The sequence below is a fragment of the Schistocerca piceifrons genome, chromosome 1 (genome assembly GCF_021461385.2).
Source record: "Schistocerca piceifrons isolate TAMUIC-IGC-003096 chromosome 1, iqSchPice1.1, whole genome shotgun sequence".
NCBI classification, from domain to species: Eukaryota; Metazoa; Arthropoda; class Insecta; order Orthoptera; family Acrididae; genus Schistocerca; species Schistocerca piceifrons.
This window is the reverse complement of record NC_060138.1, coordinates 1,045,056,235-1,045,083,660: the sequence shown is the minus strand read 5'-3', so window position 1 is coordinate 1,045,083,660 and position 27,426 is coordinate 1,045,056,235. Positions and strand designations below refer to the sequence as shown.

The 27,426-nt window shown below is 41.0% G+C and overlaps 1 protein-coding gene and 1 long non-coding RNA gene across 2 annotated transcripts in view; one reads left to right on the top strand and one right to left on the bottom strand.

Annotated features, from left to right (window-relative positions):
- LOC124731101 overlaps positions 1–9,933 on the bottom strand; it is a 301,651-nt gene extending 291,718 nt beyond the window's left edge. Inside the window, exon 1 of the mRNA XM_047248509.1 lies at positions 9,807–9,933. Within this exon, the coding sequence (XP_047104465.1) occupies positions 9,807–9,845 (39 nt within the window). The 5' untranslated portion in view covers positions 9,846–9,933. The remainder of the gene's footprint in view (positions 1–9,806) is intronic.
- A 337-nt stretch (positions 9,934–10,270) lies between these two features.
- The window catches only part of LOC124730494, a 179,493-nt gene continuing 162,337 nt past the window's right edge, over positions 10,271–27,426 (top strand). The window contains exon 1 of the long non-coding RNA XR_007008021.1: positions 10,271–10,529. This is a non-coding gene — a long non-coding RNA (uncharacterized LOC124730494). The remainder of the gene's footprint in view (positions 10,530–27,426) is intronic.

Here is a 27,426-nt window from a genome sequence, read left to right as displayed (position 1 = left end):
AAGTATTTATGACCTGTAGACTCCTCCTAATGTCTGAGTGGCAAAAAGCAACTCTTATTAGCAAACATTTATTACTTACAATTACTTGATTCGTGCAACAATAAATGTACATTCCCTACATATCTCTTTGTTGACGACATGAGCGATTTCTGCATTGGCACCTCATCCCAATGGCTCTGAAAGCGCCAGATGGCCAACCGCCTCTAGTAGCCAGCATGGGAACCTACCGCTCACTCCTTACTGTGTTCATACCGCATTGCAGATACATTCACTTCATATACGTGAAATAGCAAAACTGGAAATAAAGTAAAATGCGCTCTTTTCTCCAAATAAGGGGTGCCAGGCAAACAGACACCACTCGGAATCCACAGCTGTGGTATATATTATGTAAAATTAAGGTGGAGGGGGCAGACAGGAAAGAAAGCAGAAGGGGCCGTTGTTATCAGCTGTATCAGAACTTCATGTGGAATTAGCGGAGATAAGTGAAAATGTGTGCCGGACCAGGACTTCAATCTCGAATCTCCTGCTTACTAGACACTTGCATTAACCACTGTGACATCCAGACACAGTGTTTATCACAAATTTGTGAACGATCATGGCACATTCCCTGGCCTAGCCACATTCTCACCTAATGCCACCTATCCACAGTCCCCCTCCACGTCCTCCATGCTCATTAATTTTAGATTCCCACTAGAGGTCCCACATAAATGTGCATCTGGACTAAAGATTGTTGATTCACTGCGCACTGAGGCGAATCAGTTATATGAATGCATGGTGTCAGTTCTTTCAGACATGACACCACGCATTCATACAATTAATTCTAAAATTAGCAGGCATGGAGGACATGGAAAGGGACTGTGGACAGGTGGCACTGGGTGGTGGAAGTGTGAGTCAGTCAGGAAACATGCCCAGATCGTCCGTGCATTTGTGATAAACACTATCTCTAGATGGTGCAGTGGTTAACACAACTGCCTAGTAAGCAGGAGATCCCAGGTTCGAGTCTCAGTCTGGCATACAACTGCACTCATCACTCAGCTGATATCATTAGTGTCTTCCCTTTCCTTTTCTTTCCACCGCTTCCACCTCCAATTTACATTTCCTGTTTTCTGTAACACTGCCAGTGATAAAGAAAGCAAAACCATACATTGTTTGGCGAAGAGTTCTCGGGCTTCCAGCTGTATACGCCGGGAAAGCATACATTCACATACATTGTTTGTGTACAGCTTTTGTCGGATACAAATAAAGTGAAAGAATTATATGGGAGAAATAATTTGCGCACTGGCTTACATGTCCTCATATCATAGGAGGGCATCATTTTCTTTTTCACCTATCAGTTTTAACAGAAAACTTGTCCACTGTAGTTTAAAAAAATATGTGACTGATATGCATTTGAATGTTCATTAGTGAACTGTGTAAAAATTTGAAACAAATCACTCAAGAACTTTTTGAGATTTCTGATAACAATTTCCCCCATTACGCATTACATCTACATGTATTAAAAACATGTATAGCTATGTCTGTCCGAATGTTCAATAGAGTAACACGTAAAAATTGGAGGAGGAGTGTGTGTGTGTGTGTGTGTGTGTGTGTGTGTGTGTGTGTGTGTGTGTGTGTGTGTGTGTTGGGAGGGGGGAGGGGGGGTGCACACTGGCCAAAAGATTACTCATTGGCAGCCTATTTGTTGTGCCTGTCTGTGACTCAACATCTCCGCTTAATGGAGAGTTGCAATCTGTCCTCCTCATGACACTGTATATTTACATACTACATGTATATTTAAGCCAACAGCTTTGCTGCAGTGGTAACACTCGTTCCCATCAGATCACCGAAGTTAAGTGCTGTTGGGCTGAGACAGCACTTGGATGGCTGACCATCCAGTCTGCAGAGTGCTGTTGGCAAGGGATGCACAGAGCCCCTGTGAGGCAAAACTGAGGAGCTACTTGATTGCAAAGTAGTGGCTCCAGTCTCATAAACTGACATACGGCCGGGAGAGCAGTGTGCTGACCACACGCCCCTCCACATCTGCATCCAGTGACACCTGTGGGCTGAGGATGACACGGCAGCGGGTCGATACCATTGGGCCTTCCAAGGCCTGTTCGGACCGAGTTTAGTTTACATGTATAGTTAAAAACTATATACCCTTTATTCGTCCAAATCTTCATTAGAGAATCGTGTAAAAATGTGAAGTAAATCAATCATGTATGTTGAGTTTTTGGTAACTATGCTAAACAATGACTTCTTTTTATATAGTAGTATAGGTGTATATATTTTTTTCCTTGATAAACATATAAAAACATCTTAGGTAAAAAATGTGCCAACCAGTAAAGTGTGGAAAGGAAGCATACTGCACAAAATAAAACCAATTATTCCGGGTAGCAGAGTCAGTACGACTACAGTGTGACTTCTGTCTTCTATTTCATTCTCACATAGGTAAGTGAACAGTCGTACGTGGAAGCTACTTCACAATGACTGCAATGAATGAAATTAAAAACAACTTATGTGTTTATTACTACTGAAATGGCCAATATTGTTGGTGAACAGCTCTCGGGTTTCGAGCTGGGTGCATTAAAATACCACATCGCTGTTACATTGCCATCTGACTGGAAACCTGAGATCGTTTCACCAAAAGTTTATGCTGGGATAGCCTACATTCACATATATGTCTGACACTGTCCATCAAGCTTTGACATCAGCAAGATGGCAGATATCACCATTTAGTCTTTATACAACAAGTCAACCATGATGTCAGACATTAAAGATGCCAATATACAAAAATAATAAAAAAATATATTTAATTGGAAAAAAGGACATGGCACTAGTAAGGTAATTGGGGGGTGGGGAGTTAGGTGGAGAGAAAAAGAAATACACTCCTGGAAATGGAAAAAAGAACACATTGACACCGGTGTGTCAGACCCACCATACTTGCTCTGGACACTGCGAGAGGGCTGTACAAGCAATGATCACACGCACGGCACAGCGGACACACCAGGAACCGCGGTGTTGGCCATCGAATGGCGCTAGCTGCGCAGCATTTGTGCACCGCCGCCGTCAGTGTCAGCCAGTTTGCCGTGGCATACGGAGCTCCATCGCAGTCTTTAACACTGGTAGCATGCCGCGACAGCGTGGACGTGAACCGTATGTGCAGTTGACGGACTTTGAGCGAGGGCGTATAGTGGGCATGCGGGAGGCCGGGTGGACGTACCGCCAAATTGCTCAACACATGGGGCGTGAGGTCTCCACAGTACATCGATGTTGTCGCCAGTGGTCGGCGGAAGGTGCACGTGCCCGTCGACCTGGGACTGGACCGCAGCGACGCACGGATGCACGCCAAGACCGTAGGATCCAACTCAGTGCCGTAGGGGACCGCACCGCCAATTCCCAGCAAATTAGGGACACTGTTGCTCCTGGGGTATCGGCGAGGACCATTCGCAACCGTCTCCACGAAGCTGGGCTACGGTCCCGCACACCGTTAGGCCGTCTTCCGCTCACGCCCCAACATCGTGCAGCCCGCCTCCAGTGGTGTCGCGACAGGCGTGAATGGAGGGACGAATGGAGCCGTGTCGTCTTCAGCGACGAGAGTCACTTCTGCCTTGGTGCCAATGATGGTCGTATGCGTGTTTGGCGCCGTGCAGGTGAGCGCCACAATCAGGACTGCATACGACCGAGGCACACAGGGCCAACACCCGGCATCATGGTGTGGGGAGCGATCTCCTACACTGGCCGTACACCACTGGTGATCGTCGAGGGGACACTGAATAGTGCACGGTACATCCAAACCGTCATCGAACCCATCGTTCTACCATTCCTACACCGGCAAGGGAACTTGCTGTTCCAACAGGACAATGCACGTCCGCATGTATCCCGTGCCACCCAACGTGCTCTAGAAGGTGTAAGTCAACTACCCTGGCCAGCAAGATCTCCGGATCTGTCCCCCATTGAGCATGTTTGGGACTGGATGAAGCGTCGTCTCACGCGGTCTGCACGTCCAGCACGAACGCTGGTCCAACTGAGGCGCCAGGTGGAAATGGCATGGCAAGCCGTTCCACAGGACTACATCCCGCATCTTTACGATCGTCTCCATGGGAGAATAGCAGCCTGCATTGCTGCGAAAGGTGGATATACACTGTACTAGTGCAGACATTGTGCATGCTCTGTTGCCTGTGTCTATGTGCCTGTGGGTCTGTCAGTGTGATCATGTGATGTATCTGACCCCAGGAATGTGTCAATAAAGTTTCTCCTTCCTGGGACAATGAATTCACGGTGTTCTTATTTCAATTTCCAGGAGTGTACATGACATTCCTAATACTTAAAAGACACACCAAACCAAAAGCTTTCACAAAAATCCAGCAATTGAATTCACCAACAATAAGATACCAGGAAACAAATTAATGTGCAAAACAATGGTATCAGAAATTCCAGTTGACATACATAGCTCAAAAAACAGCCCACACTACCATGGAATCAGACATTGCTCCAAAAGTCAAAATCGATAATTTCAGTTGACTTACACAGCTCCAACAAAGTCCATGATACCATGGCACCACACACTGCTCCAAAAATCAAGATGGTAATTTCTGTTCAGCTACATAGCTCAAACCAAGTCTGCAATACCATAAAAATCAACAACCGGTACTGGTAATTTCATTAGACCTACCTCAAATGAAGTCCATAAAATGACATGTAGCTCCAAAAATCCAGTTTCGAAACCTTCGACTCAGTAACAGCTCAGAAAAATTCCACAATACCAACTAACCACAAATTGCTTATGCAGCTGTTATCAAAGGCTGAACGTAAGTAAAATAGATAGAACGAACTCCACGATACCCATTAATAACAATAATCATTATTACTTTTGACTAACAACAATACACAATAAATCATAAAAAATTACACTAACATCAATTTTGAAATACAAAGAACACGCAATTATGTACATAAACACATGTACCACACATGCTACAATAAAGAAAGTAAACTAAAGAACTACAAATTACACAAACTTGAAGTCCTAGCAAGAAAAATCATTCGAAAAATACTTGGACCATCAAAAAATACAGAGGTATGGAAATTAAGAAGCAATGAAGAAGTTTATCGCAACATAAAAAACATAAATGAAACACTACGAACGAGGTGACTGCTAATTTTTGGACACTTATACAGAATGAACAGCAACAGGTTAACCAAACAGATTTTCAAATATCTTTGGGACAAGAAGTCAACAACAGCCTGGATACAAGAAGTTAGGAAAGATTTGGAAAGAAACAACATAAGTGGAAAAGACACAACAGAAAGAGAGAGTTTTGAGAGGAAAGTGTTAAAAATGGAAGGATTCCACAGCAAGAGGGATAAGAAGACAGGGTCAAAATGATCTTAGGAGAGAAAAAGAATACATAGTGAAAAGACGAAAGAATACTGGAGGAAAAAAGAAAGAATAACAAAGAAGGAAGCATTGAAACTGGTGCATGGTTCTTAGATGACACAAACAAAGAAAGCAGAAAGAACGATCACCTTCAGTCACAATTTTATATCAATGCACAATGCATTTAAAGCCTTGGGGGCCTATTTTTAGGTACTCCATTGCGGTATGCAATGACCTGCTTGTATGAACATACCATCGAACTAATAATTCAAAGGTTGAAAACAAATCTGTAGCCAATAACCCCACACGTTAAAAAAATTCACTAACATAACAAACACACAATTCTAATACAAATCCTAGTAATAGCACTTCACCCATCCGATGACTCACTAGCAACACTCAAAAACAATTTAAAAACATCAACACTCAACACTAGAGAGCACCACCACATAAACCAAAATGCTCTCTTAACAAACGATCCAGTTCAAATACACCACACAACCATCACACATAAAATGGTTACATCACGGGTCAAAGCTAACAACCATTACTGTAAGTTACAGTTGATGCTGTGTCTAAAATGTGTTAATGCAACGACAAACCAACATCATCTGTGAACAATGTAAATTGCCAATGAAAACAACAAATATGTCACCATAACATATCTAATCATACGAAACAAATAATAGCAACATGTACCTGGCTTTGTATGCCACAATTAAACATGTGTATTAACAACAATTTTGGGTATGTGTATACATACGATACACAGATAAATGACCATTCCTCTGGTACTGCAAAAAAAAAAAAATTCGTAACACACATGTAGCACCTACAATGACTTACAGAGCAAGCACAACGATGATGATTCCCCCCGCCCCACGAGTACAATATCGGCAATTACAGGGGTAATGGCAAGTGTTACTTGAAGCTCTTAACAAGGATGGCTGTGTTACAGTCGTTCTTAAACTTGCTACAGGCTTTTGACACTGTAGGCTATAAAAAAACTACTAACGAAGCTTTGAACACTAGATGTAAGGAGAACAGCGAATGATTGGTTCCAGTCTCACTGAGAAAACAATGTTAAAGTTGGGAGATAGTTCACATGTGCCGACAACAAATTTTAGTAAATAATTGTCAGACAAGAAACATATAAACATAGCTGTCCATAAGGTTAGCATATTGGATCTAATTTTCTCTGAATATATATCAGTCTAATGTCTTTCGGGGCAGTATACAATGTGAAGGAGAAGTTCTCTTCACTGATGACAGCAGCACCTTAGTCAGTCACACCACTCCTATCAGATAAAGCAAATGAAGCCCTCAAGGACATTTTCCATTGGGGAATGAGGAGGAATATTTGATACTGGCATCAGCTTTGAGCAGTGGCGTTGGAAACATGCGACAAATGTTGTAACAACGTAGTAATGTGATGTGTGTCGCACTGTTTCCACATGTGTAAACTACAGATCAGTCTGTCAGCACAACCAGGTTTTTCTGCTTTCACATTTGTTGGCTTTGCCAGCTCCCAACAAGTTACCTTCAAGTCTAATCTAGTCCTCAGTCTAAGCTACACATCAGTCTTTCACCACTATTAAGTTTCTTCGCTTCAACGTTCATTGGCTTCATCCACTAATACTCAAACTACGAAAATACACACAAAAAGGTGACATCATGACAACCACCAACATCAGACCATTGGTCAAAGCCTACAAGTAGTATCCAATATTCCTCTGGAGACCAACTGAGCAGTACATAATAAATTAACACCAACACCAAGAAAACAGTATGCGCTTAAACAAGAGAAAATAATTGTTGCGTTAAGCATAGCTGACAGTTATATACATTGTGTAACAAACACAATGTCTCTAGGAATGAGTACTGAGTGTCATTTACATGGAAGGAACACACAAAAAAGTTACTGCCAAAAAGAATGTTTCCAGCATCTTATGCTCTTACGTGTTCTAGCATCCGTCTGCAACAGCCAATATCCTGTAGTGACAGATCATGCTATGAACACTCTACTCTTAGTTACAGGATTCTTTTCTGAGGATCAGAGACAAAACATGGACACAATTCTTAAACTGCAGAAAAGGGCCATAAAAATATTAACTAGAAATGTAGTCAGACTCTCTGTAAAGAAAGTCAGACTCTCTGTAAGGAACTTTTTAAAAATGGGTATCCTTAGTGCACCAAATGAGTACATCTACCAATTCATCATGAAAATCAGGGAAAATTTTATGAAGTATCTATTTCACTAATAGTTGCACACGTAATAATAGAACAAGGGTCTGTTTCAACTTACACATACCAAGGAAATGGCAACAAAAAGCTCATATTAACATTTTCCATTAGAAAATAGAACTGTATAATAAACTGTCCTAGGAGATGAATATAGCTGCTACACTAAAGTTCTTTAAAAATGTAACTAAAATGTTCTTAATACGTAATGCAAACTACACAATGAAATATTAGGAAATACGGAAGCGTCCGATCCCACCCATCTGCTTTGACCCATGACGTCACAAATATGGCGGAAACAAAAACAAACACACACACTTTCCACAAGAAGCCTAATGACACTAACGGGACAAGTGCGGGAAATGGGGTGTTTTGGGTGGGGAGCAAACTAAATATAAACAAATTTAGACGCCTTGCGTAGCTACAACATGTAAGTGAAGACAGCCATGCATGAATACCCACCCACCCCCCCAGGGGTCGTAACCCCTGCAACCCATAGAAGATAAAGATGCTTCAGTAGCTGATTAATGTTTTTTGTCTTATTAAAAAAAAAAAAAATCTCACGGGATAGAACGAACAGATCAGAAAGATAAACATAATAAACTAAAACAGAAATTCGAGGAAACATAATTAAAAATAGTAATAAGTGTTTTTAAATTTAAAAAAAAAATCTCACGAGATAGAACGAACAGATCAGAAAAGTAAATAAAATAAGATAAAACAGAACTGGAGACAGCCACACACAAACCAAACTCCGCGCCGTCATGACGTCACACACGACAACGCCCTTACGTCACGGGTCAAAGCCGACGCGTGGGATCGGACGCTTCTGTCGACCCAAATATTACTTGGAGGAATCAGTATTTATAATAAAAGGGTCCACTACAACAAACTGTCACATTATAATAAACGAACATAATGTAATGCTGACAAGAAATCATGTGCCAAGATCCACAATACATGATAGTAATGTCTTGTCATTTTCCAGAGATCAGTATCTCCTTATGGAGGAATGCTGACTATTTTTCACAACTACAGGGAAGACATGAATGGGGTATAGTTGCATGTTTACGGGCCCGGGGTCACTGTTTTGAACAGACTGGTATCAGTGCAACGGGTATAATAGCATGTTCATGGTCAGGAAGTTACAAGCGGGGGTCCTCAGTTTGTGCAGTGATAAATGTTTAAAGCTATGTTATATATTTGAAGTTAATTTATTAATAATGGATGCAGTTGAACTCTATGACAGTTCCGTATCTGCACAATACTGCTTGTAAACAAAAAACATTGTACAATATGGACCAACTAAATAAGGCAGTTCAGTTGTTAAAACACTGTCATTATAGAGCATAATCATAAATTTTTGTGTGTGTGTGTGTGTGTGTGTGTGTGTGTGTGTGTGTGTGTGTGTGTGTGTGTGTGTGTGTGTGTGTGTGTATATTCTGAGCTATTTATTTTCATTGTATTGTGTTGACAAATGCTGGACCACTGAGAGATAACTTCTGGATAAATAAGCAAATCAAATCAGCACCACAGTGTAAATGTTTGAGATTGTTTCTCATAAGCTTTGTTATGTGCCTATTGCTTGTTGAAGCATAGCATCAATAGAAAAATCACCTCTGAAGTGAACGTTCATGATGATTGGCGAGGAAATATGTGGCAATTTTGGCTGTAACATCAACATAATACCTTCCATTTATAAGCATTTCGTGGCACAGGAAAAAAATATCATCTGCCACTAAAAACTCGTATGCCAGATGTGTTGATGAAAACACTACATTAAATTGTTTCAAATCTAATGAAGATAACAACAGAAACTAATAAGCCCTCAACTAAAAAAGTACTTACTATGTGTCAACACTAAAATTAGATAACATTGTTGCTCACGCGAAAAGTACAACATTCTGGCTTAATTGGGTATTGTGCACACACAAAGATCACAAGAATTACAACACGCACTACCGAAGGACTTCAGTAATACTTGACGTTACTTTTTTTTAATTTACTTCATACAATATCAATTACAAAAAGCATATCGATATTCTTTTAATAACAAAGAACAACACGAGGTTACAAACGTTCTAGTTTCACTGTTATAATAGTATTTCTGTACACAAAATAATCATATCTCTATGGTGACAAGCTTGTGTACATTTTCTCCGTGACTTGAACGCATATAACCTAAAGCTTCATGTTTTAACTGACTTACCTCGCAACCTGCGCATATTGGTTCCTGCAATCCATCCATTTTCGGCAGCAGTAATTACAACGTGAAAATGTGTGTATCTATAATGACAAAACGTAATTCCTTAAAACCGGCATAAAGTCACCTACACTCAACAACTCCATTTCGAAAATCCCTAAAGTCAAAGCGAAGGAAAGATATTAAACTTTTAAATCGATTGTACAATCAATACGAGGACTAGTCAAGGTATTCTTTAACAGTTCTCTAAAGAAAAATTAAATTTATCAGTATACGCACGGGAACTTATTCACTGGCGTACAGTTTAACCAAGGGTTATTTAGGTTCATGTAACACACGTATGTAAGTAAACACAAAGTCCCAACGTTCGCCAAACGCTCTGGTCGGTCGGTTGGCAGAGTTGAGTGTTGGGCGAAGATCTTTGGATTTGTTATTCGTATGTCTTTATTTCCGTTCACGGAGGAGTGACGACTGACGTTTACCTGCGGAAGCGAATGTGTGTGGGTTATGTTTTGTTTATTATAAAATTCTGTTTGTTGTATTTGGCACTACGCGTCGTTTTATCCGAATGTCTGTCTTTTGTGTAATAACCCACACATTATAAAATACATCCCCGTATTTCACGGCGCGTGCAACATTTCGATTTAACGAATTCGAAAAGTAAAACAAACGAGTTTCGAAATAAACTTAACTATTTCCGAGCTGCACTGTGAAATTAGAAGCTTCAAGGTAAGTCGACGTAGATGGATGTATTATATTCAATAACTGAGAGCTGTGTGTAGTAAATGACTCAAGATATTTTCAGGTATATTATATGCGGTTGGACGCTTTCTATCACTTAACAAGTGTATTTTGTTATTTGTCCCAAAAATGAGAAATGATCTGGTATCACAGTTAGTATTAACGTACACTTACAAATACAGCGAGGAGTTGGTAAGAAAGGGGGTGTGGCAGAGCAGCACTAGGCTCTCCTTGATTGTGTATGGCAAGTGAACTAAAATACGAACCGTAAAGATTCGAATGCGTACGGAAATATTTATTATCTCCACAGCACGAGATATTTAAAATATTCAAAAGTTTGTTATACCTTATCATGATTTACTCATGGTAATGTCTTTGACGCTAGCGAATTTCAAGCATTTGCATTTGCTACAACAATCCGCTATATGTGTTGTGCTGCCTGAGGAAGCTTCGAAATGAAGAGTCACGAATTTTTGAATTAGTCGACCTGAACTGTTCTCAGTGGAACTGATTAGCTAGCCGCGTGGGTTGTCTGTGGCAACCACTCCAACATTGGCAGTTGTTATTTACAAAGAGAAAATAAATGAATGAAATTTAATTTGCATTTTGTCATGTTACAGTTTACTTTTAATATTGTGGAGTTTCACACCGCGAAGGGTTTTGTTCTGTATATATCGTGCAAAAGAAGTATATGGTGTAAAACCTCCATAAATGGAAAGAAAACTCCCACCCAAAGTCCACCTGTCGGACCAAAATACCCCAATACTCTGGGCTTCTGGTAATACGGTCTGTCATGTTTCGTGGAGCGCTGAACAGGTACACTGCAGCTCTTAGAGCCACCAAATGAATTCCCATTACAGCATATCCTTCATATCTAATGTAGCGGAAGTAGATATTTTTCTGCATGTCATCTTTCCCTTCATAATGATTTAGCCGTGAAAGATTATTCACTGACTCCTGAGACAGTAATTGAGTAGCTCTAGTAATGCCATGTATGCTAATGTCTAACAGTTATGGAACATTTTTCTTAAATAATATGTGTATTGTATTTTGGCTCCATTTGTAACTCGAGAAACATCGTACGGCGTATGCTGCATTATCTGCAAGGTTTCCAGGAAATCTACTTGCGCAAAAAATGACCACTTTATACTAGTGGCAGTCTTCAGTGAGAAAATTGACGATTGCATCGACCAGTCGTTGATAAATTTTTACGCCAAAATAATCGGAAGATGGCTCTTCGACGACACCAGAAACAATTTCACCATTAATGCAGCGTTACCAGTCTTCGAAACAAAGCCTTGAACTGTAATACATAAGCTTTCACGGCCGGAAACGTCACTCTTATTTAGATGTTCCTGGCATTTATTCCATGGTGGAATGATTTCTTGAAGAAATAATGTTCATTCTCATCGGGGGGGGGGGGGGGGGAGGAGAGAGAATATATTGGAAGACCCTTTGCATATGACATTCATAGAAATCACGACACCGTTGAAGGAAACGTTGTGTTTCTCCAAGAAATTAATTTGACCACGGCATAGGAGCCCAGAATATTTTAATTAAAGTTAAAACAATGACAGCCCTTGGTCGCAAAGAAGTCTTTTGACCTAGGTCTCGGCACCACTATGAGTGCCTTCATCAGAAGTAAAACTTAGGTCGAAAGACTTCTTATTTGCGACCGAGGGCTCTTATTGCTGTAAATTTACTTTGTAAACGGTCGCTGACCACGCAGCCATTTTCAAAACTTTAATTTTAAAAAATGTAAAAAGGCTTAAACTCTTGTAGTTCCATTACAAAGATTTTTTGTAGATGGTAGAAATTTTTAAAGAAAGCGTCCTTACGTAAACCTGATGTCACTAATAACCTAGTCGTCTATAGGATGGTTAACCCTAATCTTCCTTTTCCTTTCTTTAACGTATTGCTGCGTTTATGTATAAAAACTGCAAGAAAATCTGAAACTGGATAAGCAAAATGAATTCGAAATGCTATCTCAGGACACTTATCAGAAGACGAAGGTTTTTAACGCTATTGCAATAGCATCTGATAGAAACAATCTTTGCTGCTGCCTCAGCTGTGGCACGAAGACTGGAAATCACCTAACTGGAGACAAGAAAGTTGTTTTTTTTGGTGTGGTCGACAGTTGGAACAAAGTTCGAAATTTTTGACCTCCTGATTGTCCTCGATATTTACACTATGTTACATTCCCAGATATTCCGTAATCTTACATAACATTATATTGTATTTGATCCCTCTAGTCGATATGAGCATCCTCCGAAACATTTACGATACTTCTTTCGGTGAGTTTGCGCGACCACGATGTGCGTTGATAACCGAGTCCCACCCTCCTCTTTAATCTCAACCGCATATGCTCATTTGGTTAGCAATACCGAACATTAACAAGACACGCTGTCAATACCTCAAGGAGAAGTGTAATGGGAAAAGCTTCCAGTGTGCCGGCCGAAACACCGCCCGCTATCTGATGTCTTCATTGTTGCGAATAGGCATTGTCATTTTAGGGCCTATTGGTTAATGGATAAAAGGCGGATTCCATATTGAAACGCACAGGGTTCGATCCGAGTTATATTTGTAAGATTTTTGTGTCACGTATCAGTTTATGACCCAAAATGCTAAGCTTCATTGTGGTTCGGACTGCAATGTATAAGACTGCTGTAAGATTGGAAGAAGTAAAGGGCATCCCCCCTCCCCCCCGCTTTCCTCCGTCCAGTAGGACTCTGCCTAATAAGTCCGTCCCCAGTGATCGTTGTCGACGTGACGTCAACTCAAATCTTCCTTCCGTCCTGCGTGCCTGCCTGCCAATTAAAACATTATTGTGATCAGACCAACATTCTCACAGCTTTATCTAGGATCTCGAAACATTGCTTGGGCTTTGGTAACAGCGTTACAATGCTTCAGAATTAAATTCTCCAATTCGTCTGTGAATCCTTTGTGAGATTGGTATCATATCAATGACTGTCTACAAATGTAAGATTTTATTATAAAACCTTCCATGTCGAAGGCTTCGTCCACAAGCTCGACAGTGAAAGGCAATTATTTGATGTTACAAACGTTCGTAATTTTCACGGCGTAACAAAAAGTAAGTAAAATTTGTTAACACATTTTACTATTTATTAATTATCACTCATAAACAATAAGGCCACAGTCTATAATCACAGAAACAATAGTCTTTGATAACAATGAGAACATTTTTTTCTAGCAATTAGTGAATAATTGCGCTCGATGCTCTTTGCAAAACGCCTTGCAACAAACAGCACAAAACGTTGTCATTCTTCTCTTTTTCGATGGACAGCGTTTAGTCTTCCGGTTGCAAGAAATGTTGCTCGACATCTGGTCTAAATGGATCGACGCCACCTTTTGTGTCGTCGTAGTAATGAATCATCTTAGGTTTCTCAGTTACTTCATCTATTCCAGCTGGGTCGTACATAGCCGATAGCAGAAGGACTATTTTATTTGCCTTATGTTTATATGAGGCAAGAGTCATTTCCTGTCAAAGAGGAACACGGATGTTCTTATCTCTCTCTTTTTGGTTATAAATAGTTCTGGAAGTATTTTTAACTTATTGTGTCTCAAAGCACCAACGAGAGCCTATAGCAGATCGTCGGCTAACTTGTGAACTAGGTATCAACTGTAACATTTCGGTTAGGTCTTCTCACTGTTTTTGAGAGCTCCTTCACGTAGTATTCTCCAAGCGGCAGACCGTTAGTATATGTGCCTTTGCCGAGATATGGGGAAGCATCAACCATATATTTTGTTCCTGCGTCACACGCCATGACAATTTTACTCCCATATTTAGCGGGCTTGTTGGCTACGAACACACCTAACGGACATCTACTATGAAAAGCAAGGAGTTGTTTGTCCACTGTGATAAATGAGCCTGGTCTGTAATAGTTACGGCAATTGATAACAAATTCATCCCATAATTCCCTGACAGCAGCAAATGGATCTGACTGCTTTCGTTCCTCACGAGTCAACTTATCATCAAACCTCAGACAGGAAATTAAAAACTCAAATCGCTCGGAACTCACGGCTGCTTTATATCTAGGGCTACATAAATTACTGTCAAATAATTCACGAGTTGATAAATGGTTATTCTTCAAAGCTGCTGTCAAGATCAGGATACCAATTAAAGCTTTTAATTCTTCGGTGAAAGTTGTACTCTTGAGTGCTCTTTGGATTTTGATATTTTCCTCATTACTTCATCGTTCGTGTGATTTACTATTAATTGTAACAAGACATTGTGAAAAATAAAGAAAATATTTCTAACGGCGTAGCGACATTTGTAGCGCCATTGATAGGGGACTGAATATGATGAATAATATTTCTTTGAGGTGTACACGCCGTCCTTTTTTTTAGGAACTACAGGTGACTAGCGACGTCCATCCTTACCCTGCAGAGAGATCTTTCGAGGCCGAATGATGTAGTCCTTACCATCGAAAGATGAAAAAAAAAACTTGTACCTAAATTTGAAATGACGTGTGACAGTGGTGACGAGGGAGATGAAGAAACAATCCTGGGTCGCTTTCTTGATAGCAACTGAGCATGACTCCCTTTCTCGCCAGAATTTGGAGGGTCTGCACCAACGATTATAATTTGACGTTCTTCACTCTCGCTCTCCGTAGGGTCAGTATCATCCTCTTCAATGTTATCTGGTTCATCTTCACTTATCGAATCATAAATGTTGCTGTCATTCTCCTCTTGCTCCAGCTCATCAAGTAATTTCCTTATTTTATCTCCCAGATTTGGGTCATTTGCCTTTATTAAATCAGACATCTGAAATTAAATACGAGATAGCAATAGACTGCGAGTTTATAAATGCTCGTATTATTAACTCAGTAAACAAAGCTTGGATCATGCATAAAAGTAATCATTAAACCCATATTGTGAGCATTACTGGCCTTATAAGAGGTAAAGAAGTTACAAACTATCGTAAAAATGACGACTTTCAGAAAAGCTGCCACTGTTTTCTAAGCAGTGCGTGGAGTTTTTTCGTGGCAGTCATAAGCACATCAATCAGTCGCTAATGTTGGGAAGGTACTGACGAGGTGGAAGCGCTTGTGACATTCCCGCGCTTTTCAAGCAACAATGAAGAATTGGCAGTAACAATAATTACGAGCGCTTGTGTTTAATGGTTTATTCCGTTTGCTAACCAGTGTCAAATAAGCTATGGTGTCCATCTGCAGCACATTATAGTGAAGCCACCATTCGGATACAGTTGTGAAGAAGGCACATGTCAGACGAAATTTGAAATCCAGATTCATAGTAGGAGTCGCTTATGAAAGTCTGATCCGATAAGTTCTTGAATATTGTTCGTTGGCCTGGGACCCACACGAAGTGGCTTGGCTGATTTTGGGGAGGGAACCAAAGAGTGAGGTCATCGGTCCCATCGGCTTAGGGAAGGATGGGGAAGGAAATCAGCCGTGCCCTCTCAAAGGAACCATCCCGGCATTTGCCCAGAGCGATTTAGGGAAACCGTGGAAAGCCTAAATAAGGATGGCCGCACGCAGGTTTAAACCGTCGTCTCCCCGAATGCTAGTCCAGTGTGCTAACCACTGCGCCACCTGGCTAGGTACACGAAGGTGGATTAACCCATGACGTAGACATGTCTACACAGTACAAGGAGAGAAATTCATAACAATACCCATTCGAAGATGTGGGGAGATCATAAAGACGAACAAGCCTCCTAATAACAGTAAAAGAAAATACGTAGCTTAAGAAACTGCTTTTGAATGTGCTGTCCCTGAGCAACACCTATGTAGTATTTTGCTTTAACGATCTCACCTCCTTAATGTTAAGTCGGTATCTTCTCAGGTTTCAATTCGCCTTTAATGAATCTCGTTCCATATGCAAAACAAAGTTGCAATGAGCCAAATTAGAACACTTTGAGTCTTCCGAAACTCTTCACAACTTTCGCAGTAGTGTGAGCGCTGGCCGCATTTGAAAATAGGAAAAAAAAAAAGAAAATCTGGCGACCGTGGCAGCATTAAAATGGGGAATCTCGTGTTATGCCGCTTCAGCCTATTACGCTGAAACGGTCACCATGTGCATGTGACCGAAGTTCGCGAAATGATACGTAGTTGCTCATTTTCGCCACCGTGGTAATTTTAAGATCGAAATATTCATTATATAACAGGCATTAGTGATAAAAATTTTACTACGTGTGGAACCGATGTCCACCATCATTAGTATGAGATGTATGACTCCGACAGTGACGAATACTCTTTGCATTGACCGCAGGCATAAAACACGTGATTTGTTAGCTTCCTAAAGGAGGCAAAATATAACACCATCGACCCTCTCCTATTGCTCATACAGTGAGACCCAGCGACCTTGCTACTTTAAAATGTTTAATTCTGGGTAATTTACACGTCGTGAGCTACGCTGCCTCAAGACACATACCCAGTTCCTAACTATCATACTTGTCTTACTTTAAGTATTTAACATGAGATTATACGACTCAGTGAGTAGATTATGACAGCATTTTAAGTTTTAAAATTCGGTCAACAGTTTTATGAAAGCTTGAAAATCAAAATTTTGTTATAGGGTCATTCCACACCAAGTGGTCTAAAACTGAAAAAAGTTCCCACCATCATGGTCTCCAATTTTCGTCAAATTTTAACTGTAGCTTTAGTCAAGTGTTGAAGTAAGTTTCCCAAGATTTCAGGCCTCTAGCTGCAATAGCTGCTGATCTAGACCCCCTTGTCTGAAGTGTACTTAGTCCGTGTGCATGCAACATAAAAAAATGTCATATTTGGAGTCTAATAAAATCGAAACTAATTCATAAGAATGGTTAGTAAGATGCGACCCTGTACAGTTTTTTTTGCTGATTCCAACGAAATTATGTATAACATTACTCATGCAAACCCAGATCAAATAACTCAACTCAAAGTATACTTCAAAATTTGTCGTGACACAACGCGACAAATTTTGACCAATATTAAGACTGCAATGATTTCCTTGCAGTTGAAGATATGGACTTGAACTTTTGGCCAAGCTTCATGCTTGTGCTAGACATAATGCAGCCGGATTTGCAATGATCCAGGCCATATGGTCGCCCTGCAGTATCTCTTCAAATTAGGCAGTGTCAGCACAAACGGTAAAATTTACCAAAGTTTCAAGCCAATTACTAAAAAATAGTTGGCCTGAATCTGCTTGTGAATAGTATCACCTAAAAGAGAAACTCTTGCTCTACAAGACTGACATTTGTTTTTTTTTGCAACGCGACCATTAAGTACTCATTAACTCACATCAAAGTTGTTATATTTTGTATGCGCGATGCACTAATTTTTCTTCATTTCTAGGAATTTGAATCTTAATAGTCGCTTAGAATTACTGATATAATTGGATATTTCATTCGTGTTTTATTCAGTGATTGGCCAGTGAGAGATGTCAGAAGTTAATGAAGAAGAAGAATCGTTGGCCCCCTGTTCAATTGGAAAAGATGCTGCTGCATCAAAGTGCCATGTTATCTTCTATGCTAAGAAGACTGGATTCAAAGCGTTTAGTGATTTCACAGAATGTGACCAGAAATTGCTTGTTTCGCGTTCAGAAGCCAAACTTGACGAAAATTCCATCATTTGCTTCCACCATGAAGCCCTCTTCCTACATGAATATCAAGCGATGCAAAAGAAATGTTGCAATCCATTCAAGAAGAGGAATCACAATGTAAAAGCTGGACTTAGACTGCTTGATAATGAAACAGCTGCCAAACTTTGCCTGTTAAAGAAAAAAGAAGTGATTGATATAAAACCTGGTCAGAAGCTTTGCCCTCGCTGCATGTCGGCACTGAACCAAAAGCTAGAAGATTCATCATCACTATCAACCCAATCTGAACAAGATTTCACAACGGATGAAACTGAACCAGCCATCAACAAAAGTTTATCATTTATTGGTGCTTCACCATTGAAAAGAAGACAACTAAGTAAAAGAGATAAGCAAAGCTATGCAAAAAGAAAGATCTTGGATGCACAAAGTTTAATTGGGAATCAAATTGCTGCTGCTGTAGGAATCAATTACGATGAACAGCCAAGTTCAAGTAAAAGTCGCCCATGCAATAATTGTGCAGATCTTGATAATCTTATAGAAGAGTTGAAAGAAAAATGTAAAGTGTCAAATCGTAGGACAAAAGTTCAAATATTGACCTTGGTTCCAAGAAGCTGGACAATTAAAGATACGACAACAGCATTTAATGTATCAGAAAGAATGGTAAAGCAAGCGAGAAAACTGAAGAATGAGCAAGGTGTTCTAGCTTTTCCAGCAAATCGGCAAGGAAGGAAGCTTTCAGATGAAGTTGTCCAGAAAGTACATGACTTTTTTCAAGATGACGAATTCAGCAGACTTTGTCCAGGGAAGAAAGACTGTGTGCCTGTGAGAATTTCAGGAACAAAGGTGTACAAGCAAAAGCGGTTGTTGCTTTGCAATTTGAAGGAAATGTACGTGTCTTATCAGAAGCAAAATGGACCAGAAATTGGCTTCTCAAAGTTTTGCGAGCTTAGACCAAAATGGTGTGTTACAGTTGGCTCTGCTGGAATGCACTCAGTTTGTGTCTGTACAATACACCAAAATGTCAAGCTTATGCTCACTGGTGCATCAATCAATGAAGACTACAAGGAAATTCTTAGCAAAGCTGTTTGCAGCTTGGAAAACAAGGATTGTATGCTTCATCGTTGTGAAAACTGCCCTGGTCCAGAAGGTGTAGAAGCAGTTATTGCAACATATTTTGAAGATAATGACCCTGAAGAACTGATTGAGTACAAACAATGGATTCATACCGACAGGGATACTTTAGAAACAAAGCAGCTTTCAACAGAAGAGTATGTTGAAGATATTGCAGCAAAAATTTGGAACCTGTCTTGTCATCACTACATTGCCAAGCATCAAAGCCAGCACCTGAAAGCTCTCAAAACTGATTTGAAAGAAGGCGAATTCATAATACTAATGGATTTTGCTGAAAACTATTCATTTATTGTTCAAGATGCAGTGCAAGGCTTTCACTGGGAAAACAGTCAAGCAACAGTTCATCCATTTGTAGTCTACTACTGTGAAAACGAAGAGGTGCAATGTGTGAATCTTTGTGTTATTAGTGACTGCCTTCGACACGATACGATTACTGTCCATGTTTACATTGGAAAAGTAATCAATTACCTGAAGATGCAATTTTCCAAAATAAGCCACATCCACTACTTCAGTGATGGTTCAGCTGCACAATATAAGAATTTCAAGAATTTTCTCAACTTATGCTATCACAAAGAAGATTTTGAAATAACAGCAGAATGGAATTTCTTTGGAACAAGCCATGGAAAGTCGCCTTGTGATGGCATTGGAGGCACAACAAAACGGTTGGCAGCAAGAGCAAGTTTGCAACGTCCATATGAAAACCAGATTCTAACACCCAAAGATCTTTTCAACTTCTGCAATGATAATATCAATGGAATCAAATTCTTTTTCATCAGCAAAGAGGAAGTTGAAGAAGAAAAAGCTTCTCAAGAAGAAAGATTCCTGCAAGGGCACACTCTAGCTGGCACAAGAGAAAACCACCATTTTTTGCCCATTGATATGACGACAATTAAGGTCAGTAGAGTTTCTAATGATGCGACATCTTTTTTGGCCAAAATTAGTGCTGCTGAAGTAGTAGTTCAAGTCATGGATCTTCAGCCTGGGCAGTATGTTGCTTGCATTTATGAAAAGAAATGGTGGATTGGAAACATCGTTGAAATCTCAGTCGAACAGAAAGATGCTTTCATAAGCTTTATGCATCCTCATGGTCCTGCAAGTTCATTTTATTGGCCCTTAAGACGTGATACTTGCTGGATTCCAGAACAACTTATCATTGGTGTTATTCCAGCTCCATCAGTGACATCATCTGGTCGGCAATACAGTTTTCCTGAAAGCATTCTCTTGCAAATCAACGATGCTTCCAGAATGATGAAGTAACTGAGGAAGACAGGCTTGGGAACCTGCATAAAGAAACCCACAATCAGGCTTGGGATCCTGTGGTAAAGACACCCTGTAATCAGGCTTGGGAACCTGCAGTAAAGATACCCACCCGTGGCTGTTACTGCATGGCTATCGGGCGTGGCCCCTATGGCGATGGGGATGCTGGTTTTATTGTGATAACCAGTAATGGCTCAGCCATCATGGACCAACGCAGGGCACTGCGCACACAAAATATAAGATACTTTGACCTGAGTAAATAAGCACTTAATGGAAGCGTTGCAAAAGAAAAATATATCCATCTTGTAGAGCAAGAGTTTCTCTTTCAGATGATACTATTCACAATTAAATCCAGGCTGACTATTTTGTAGTAATGGGCTTTGAACTTTGGTAAATAAAGCCATTTGCGCTGACACTGCCAAATTTGAAGAGATTTTGCAAGGCGACTATAAAGCCTGGGTAGTTGGAAATCCAGCTGTATTATGTCCAGCACAAAGATAAGACTTGGTAAAAAGTTCAAGTCCATATCTTTATCTGCAAGGAAATTATTGCAGTCTGAATATTGGTCAAAATTTGTCGCATTAAGTCATGACAGAATTAGGGGTACACTTTGAGTCGACTTGTTTGACCGGATTTTGCATCAGTAATCTTATAATTAATTTCGTTTGAATCAGCACAAAAAACTGTACAGGGTCTCATCTTACTAACCATTCTTATGAATTGGTTTCAATTTTATGAGACCCCAAAAATGGCATTTTGTCTGATGTCGCGCGCATGCGAACTTACTACCCTTCAGACAAGGGGGTGTAGATCAGCAAGTATTGCAGCTAGAGGCTTGAAATCTTGAGAAACTTAATTTAGCACTTGACTAGTGCTACAGATAAAATTTGAAGAAAATTGGAGACATGATGGTGGGAAGGTTTAGACCACTTGGCATGGAATGACCCTATACTAAATGACCGTGCCCCAAGACAGCCAACTAGTAATTTAGATACGTCTATATAATGTTCACGGAGTGTTAAAATCGTAAAAGATATTGCTTAAACACAAACATTGTAAAGCTTCAGACAAATGGTAAAATATAAAAATTTGACCACACCTTGTAATTTTTATTGATACTAAGGATGGTGTCACGCATAGTGTTGATAACTGCTTCACAAGTTAGCCGACGATCTGCTACAGGCTCTCGTTGGTGCTTTGAGACACAATAAGCTAAAAACTGGCAATCATGCTGCAGCGCCATTGCGAAATGGCTTCATATTACGCCGAAGTGTCGCGGAAAACCGAATTCGGAGTCATGACAGAGTAGCGATCTGTCGTACTTTGACATATTTTTAGCACGAAATTCTTTTAACTTTCTTGCTCCGTATGTCAACTCCTTGTCCATCTTCGGGGAAATTAAAATATTAATCGCACATCCTCATTTTCTACTTGACAAGTACTAGCAGAGGTTCCTAATGTGGCTCCTTTAAAATAAGCGCATTAGATTGGAGATCTGTATAATCAGGAACCACTAGCTGGCTGTCAAATGTAAATATTAGCTGCAGATGAAAATTGCTCCATTGTGTGTACGTTCAATTGATAGTGTCGACACGTTCCCACACTACCGAATTTATCTAGTACTTGTCTTTCACTGAAGAGCCAAAGAAACTAGAACACCTGTCTAATACCGTGTAGGGCCCCCGCGACCACTCGGAAGTGCCGCAACCGTGGCATGGACTCTACTAATGTCTGAAGTAATGCTGTGGGGCATTGACGCCATGAATCCTGCAGGGCTGTCTATAAATCCGCAAGAGTGCGAGGGAGTAGAGATCTCTTCTGAACAGCATGTTGCAAGGCATCCCAGATATGCTCAATAATGTTCATGTCTGGGGAGTCTCGTGGTCAGTGGAAGAGACGTGTGGGGTGTCGCATTGTCCTGCTGGAATTGTCCAAGTCCTTCGGAATGCACAATGGACATGAATGGATGCAGGTGATCATACAGGATGGTTACGTACGTGTCATCTGTCAGAGTAGTATATAGACGTATCACGGGTCGCACATAACTCCAACTGCAATGGCCCCACACCAGTACAGAGCCTCCACCAGCTTGAACAGCCCCTGCAGACATGCAGGGTCCAAGGATCATGAGGTTGTCTGCATACCTCTACCCGTCCATCCGCTCGATACAGTTTGAAACGAGGCTCGCCCGACCACGCAACATGTTTCCAGTCATCAGCAGCCCGATGTCGGTGTTGACGGGTCCAGGCGAAACGCAAAGCTTTGTGTCGTGCAGTCATCAAGGTTACACAAGGGGGCCTTTGGCTCCGAAGCCCATATCAAGGATGTTTCGTTAAATGGTTCACACCCTGACACTTGGTAATGACCCAGCGTTACAATCTGCCTCAGTTTGCAGAAGGGTTGCACTTTTGTCACGTTGAACGATTCTCTTCAGTCGTCGTTGGTCCCGTTCTTGCAGGCTCTTTTTCCGGCCGCAGCGATGTTTGAGATTTAACGTTTTACCGGATTCCTGATATTCTCAGTACACTCGTGAAATGGTCGTACGGGAAAATTCCCACTTCATCGCTACCCCGGAGGTGCTGTGTCCCATCGCTCGTTCGCCGACTATAGCACCACGTTCAGACTCACTTAAATCTTGATAACCCGCCATTTTAGCAGCAATAACCGATCTAACAACTGCGCCAGGCACTTGTTGTCTCATATAAGTGTTGCCGATCGCAGCGCCGAATTCTGCCTGTTCACATATCTCTGTATTTGAATATGCATGCCTATACCACTTTCTTTGGCGCTTCAGGTATAAACATATCGCCACACGGTCACATAAATTTGCCCTGTATAAACTCATTTACACTGTGTCTCAGTATTACAGTGCGTGATGGTGCATCCTTTGTACCAGTGCTAGTTACTACCTTACCATTAGCAAATGGAGCTTCTGGACGATTTCATAGACGAAGTGTACAGGGATTGGAGAAAAATATCGAAACACCAAAGACAAAACACATTACATGTCTAATGCGGGATAGGAAAACGGTTGGCATTCAGAACAGCTTACAGTCGTCTCGGAATGGATAAATAGAGGTCTCATATGGTTTTAAAGAGAATCTTATACCACTTTTTCTGCAAAATAGTGGCAGGTTCAGGTAACTATTATGACGTCGGAGAGCGATCACGCACCCTTTTCTACAAAGCAGGCCACAAATGCTCAATAATATTGAGACCTGGCGAATGCGGTGTCCAGAAAAAATGTGACTATTCATCCTCGTGTTCACATAACCAATCCTGGACGATACGAGCTGGGTGGACATGGACCCTGTCGTCTTGGAACACAGCATCACTATTGGAGAACAAGCATGGTACCATGGGACGGACCTGATCAGTCACAATGGTCACGTAATCCTCGACAACAATGCGACCTTGCAAGTTAACCATGCGGACCATGGAATACCACGGTATGGCTGCCCAGATCATCGCCAAACCCCATTCACGTATTACCTAAACTAGGCCAGTACTTGAAAACAGTGTGCAACAAGACTCATACGACCAAATAACTTTTTTCCACTGCTCCTTAATCCTATTTTTATGGATTCGGCAGCACGTTTTCCTGTTACGGGCATTTGCATGACTGATATGTTGTTTTAGAATTCCAGTTCGCCCTGTAATACCCTGCTTCTGGAGCTCCATTCGTTTATTTTTGGTACTGACAGCGTTCGCGAGTGCGACCTTCAGTTCTGCAGTGACGTCTATAGCTGTTTTCTTATTTTTCGTCACACTCCTCCTGATTGACGGCGGGCCACGATCACTCAACACACTTTTCGTGCGCGCCGTGACTTAGCTGATAATTTTCCGCTTTCCCTGTACACGGTATAAATCTGAGATAGGTGCCTGTTGAAATACTAAACACTTTGACTACCTTGATTGCGGAAGCATCCACCACACAAGCATCAACAATTTGCCTACGTTGGAATTCACGTAGCTCTAACATAATTCACACACAATTACAGTACACAGAACACTGTTCTGACCAAAACGTATTGAGGACATTGCACAGGTGCCGTTCGTTGTCAAAGACAACAGCGCATCCGGAAGGGGGCTAGCACCGGCAGTTATGTTCAAGTATGCATTTCTCACAGAGTGTTTCCATATTTTTGTTCAACACTTGTATTTTCGTGGCTGTAGGAGGATCGTTCTGAAGTCTGTCGCAAATCCCGTTTACGCAAACTTTCTCAACAGTGTTTTCGCTAAAAGAATGTTTTCTTCCCTCTAGGGATTCCTTTTTCAGTCCACGGAGCATTTCTGAAACACTCACGTGTTGGTCGAACCTACCGATATCGAAACCAGCAACAGGCCTCTGAATTGCTGACACGTCATCCTTTAATCTGACGTGGCGGAGATCCTAAACACTCGGAACAGTACTCAAGAACGGATCGCACAAGTGTTCTGTTCGCAGTCATCTTTATAGATGAGCTACATTTTTTCTAAAATTCTCCCAATAAACCGAAATCAACTATTCGCATTCCCTACAAACTACCTTAGGTGCTCGTCGTATTTCATTTCTCTATGCAGTTTTACGGATATTTAAACCATGTGACTGTGTCAAGCAGCGCACCACTTGTTACTCGAACATAACAGGATAGTTTTTGCTACTCATTGCATCAGCATAAATTTTTCTACGTTTTGTGCAATGCCATTCATCAAACCAAAAGTAAATTTTATCCACATCACCCTGTATCCTCCCAAAGTCACTCAAAGACGCCACTTTTCCCCCACGGTAGAGCCGTCAGATAATTTTCGCAGATTGCTGCTCACCCTATCGGTCAAATTGTTTGTGTTTACAGGGAACCAGAGGGCTTCTATCACTCTTCTTTCCCTGGTGCACTCGACGATACTTTTGTCAAATGGTTAAAATGGCTCTGAGCACTATGGGACTCAACTGCTGAGGTCATTAGTCCCCTAGAACTTAGAACTAGTTAAACCTAACTAACCTAAGGACATCACAAACATCCACGCCCAAGGCAGGATTCGAACCTGCGACCGTAGCGGTCTTGCGGTTCCAGACTGCAGCACCTTTAACCGCACGGCCACTTCGGCTGGCATACTTTTGGCCCCAACGAACTGTCGCCGTCGAGGGCAACGTACTGGGTTCTATTAATCAAACAGTTTTCAAGCCAGTGTGGCACTACAGACTGGAATACGGGATCTGCCCGTTGTCCTCCATCGATGGTTCACAGGCTATCGTATGAGAGACGGTCAATCTTGAGTTTCACGCGAGCGATACTTTCTAAATTCGTGTTGACTGTGGTATTTGGCCAAGAAAAGTAACATTCTCTGCTTTGACAAATTTTGATTTGCGTCCATAGCAGTCACAGTTTAGCACCATCGTTGTTACTAATAAATAAATGAGTGAAAACAGGACGAATACCTGTAATATCAGTGTCTCGGTTTTTGTTTGCTATGCTGTTATGAAGTCCATATTCAGAACTTATGCCTGTTAGTTATTACCAAACTGTGAACTGTGTTCTCGTTGGAGAACAAATTCCAAATAGGCCGGGTTTATTTATTTACTTTTCCGCATAAAATCAGTTTTTTCAACACGTGTCACGCACAAAATTGTGTCACTGTAGCTTGTATGTAGAAACGTATGTGGGATAAGCACTTCATATGCATACAGTCTCATCCGCCCCTTGAGGACATATAAACAGCTGTTTCAGGTGTCTGGGGGTACCATGGGGGAGCTGTCAGACTGATTTTTCTGGACTGCGCAGAAACTTACGGCGACTACACAACTACCTGTCATCAGAAACATGCCGTAGTCGTCGAATTGTTTTGCCCAAGTTCACTGCCTCTTAGAAATCGCTTATGCCATACTTGTATTTCTCGTCGTCTGAGCGAACGTTTTTACAGTAAGTTACAGGTCAAACTAACTTTCAGACCAATAAAACTAACTTCATACTGTTAAGAGTTGCACGTGTTCGTTGCATGTCCATACCTTTATACTTTGGAATCTAGTGCACAATGAAGTTAGGAAATTACGAACAAGACCTCCTACAAACTCATTCGTACCACGCGCCCAAGACGAATCCACAACACGCGTCGAGGGACTTCAATCTCAGCAAATCCAGATTTATCGCCATAGCCCATTTCATCACATGTGGAAGCAGAAATGCTAAGATTTTCAATTTTACATAAGGCGCAAAATTGCTAGCATCTCATAGGTAAGGCAGTTCTTAGCACTGCAGGTTGTAAGTGAAACTACGTTCTGGACCGGAACTAAAATATGAACCTCGCCTTTCGCAGGCAACGCCCTTTCCGACTGGACATCCAGGCAAGACTCACGTACCACCTTATTCAATTTTGCTAGTACCTCTCTCATACATGCGAATAGTAAGGATCTGGGGTCAAGACCCGGACCTGCAGAGAATCTTAGTCTACCACGAAGTTTCATAAGCGCGCCTACTTCGCTTCAGAGTGAATGATAGTCTGTAAATAAAGGTACCACGTCTGTAAATGTTATTCCTGCTGAGCGTTGATTCGCGTGGAAGGAAGCCGTGTACGAAACATTTTAAAAGCGCTGTTGCTCAGCCCACATAGTATTAGGACTGTGTGATGCTTACTACTGAAACAGGCTGTCTTTTGGTATGTGCCACAAGCGAGTATTTTAAGAAATTACATTTACAATAAAAAGCAATAAATAAAGCACTTCGATACTGGCATGCAGCTATTGCGCCAAATCATTTTTCGCAACTATTTAAGAGCAGTAAATCATCGCCTTCTTAAAATAATTTTTAAAGAAAGTTATGAATGTTCTTACTCATCAAAGAATATCTGTTTGCATTTATTTGATTTCAAGCACATCAGATTTCAACGACATTCGTGTGACCATCGTCATATTCAATCGTGTATCCTTTTAGTTACCGTTTTGCTTATAATCATCCTGTGTTGC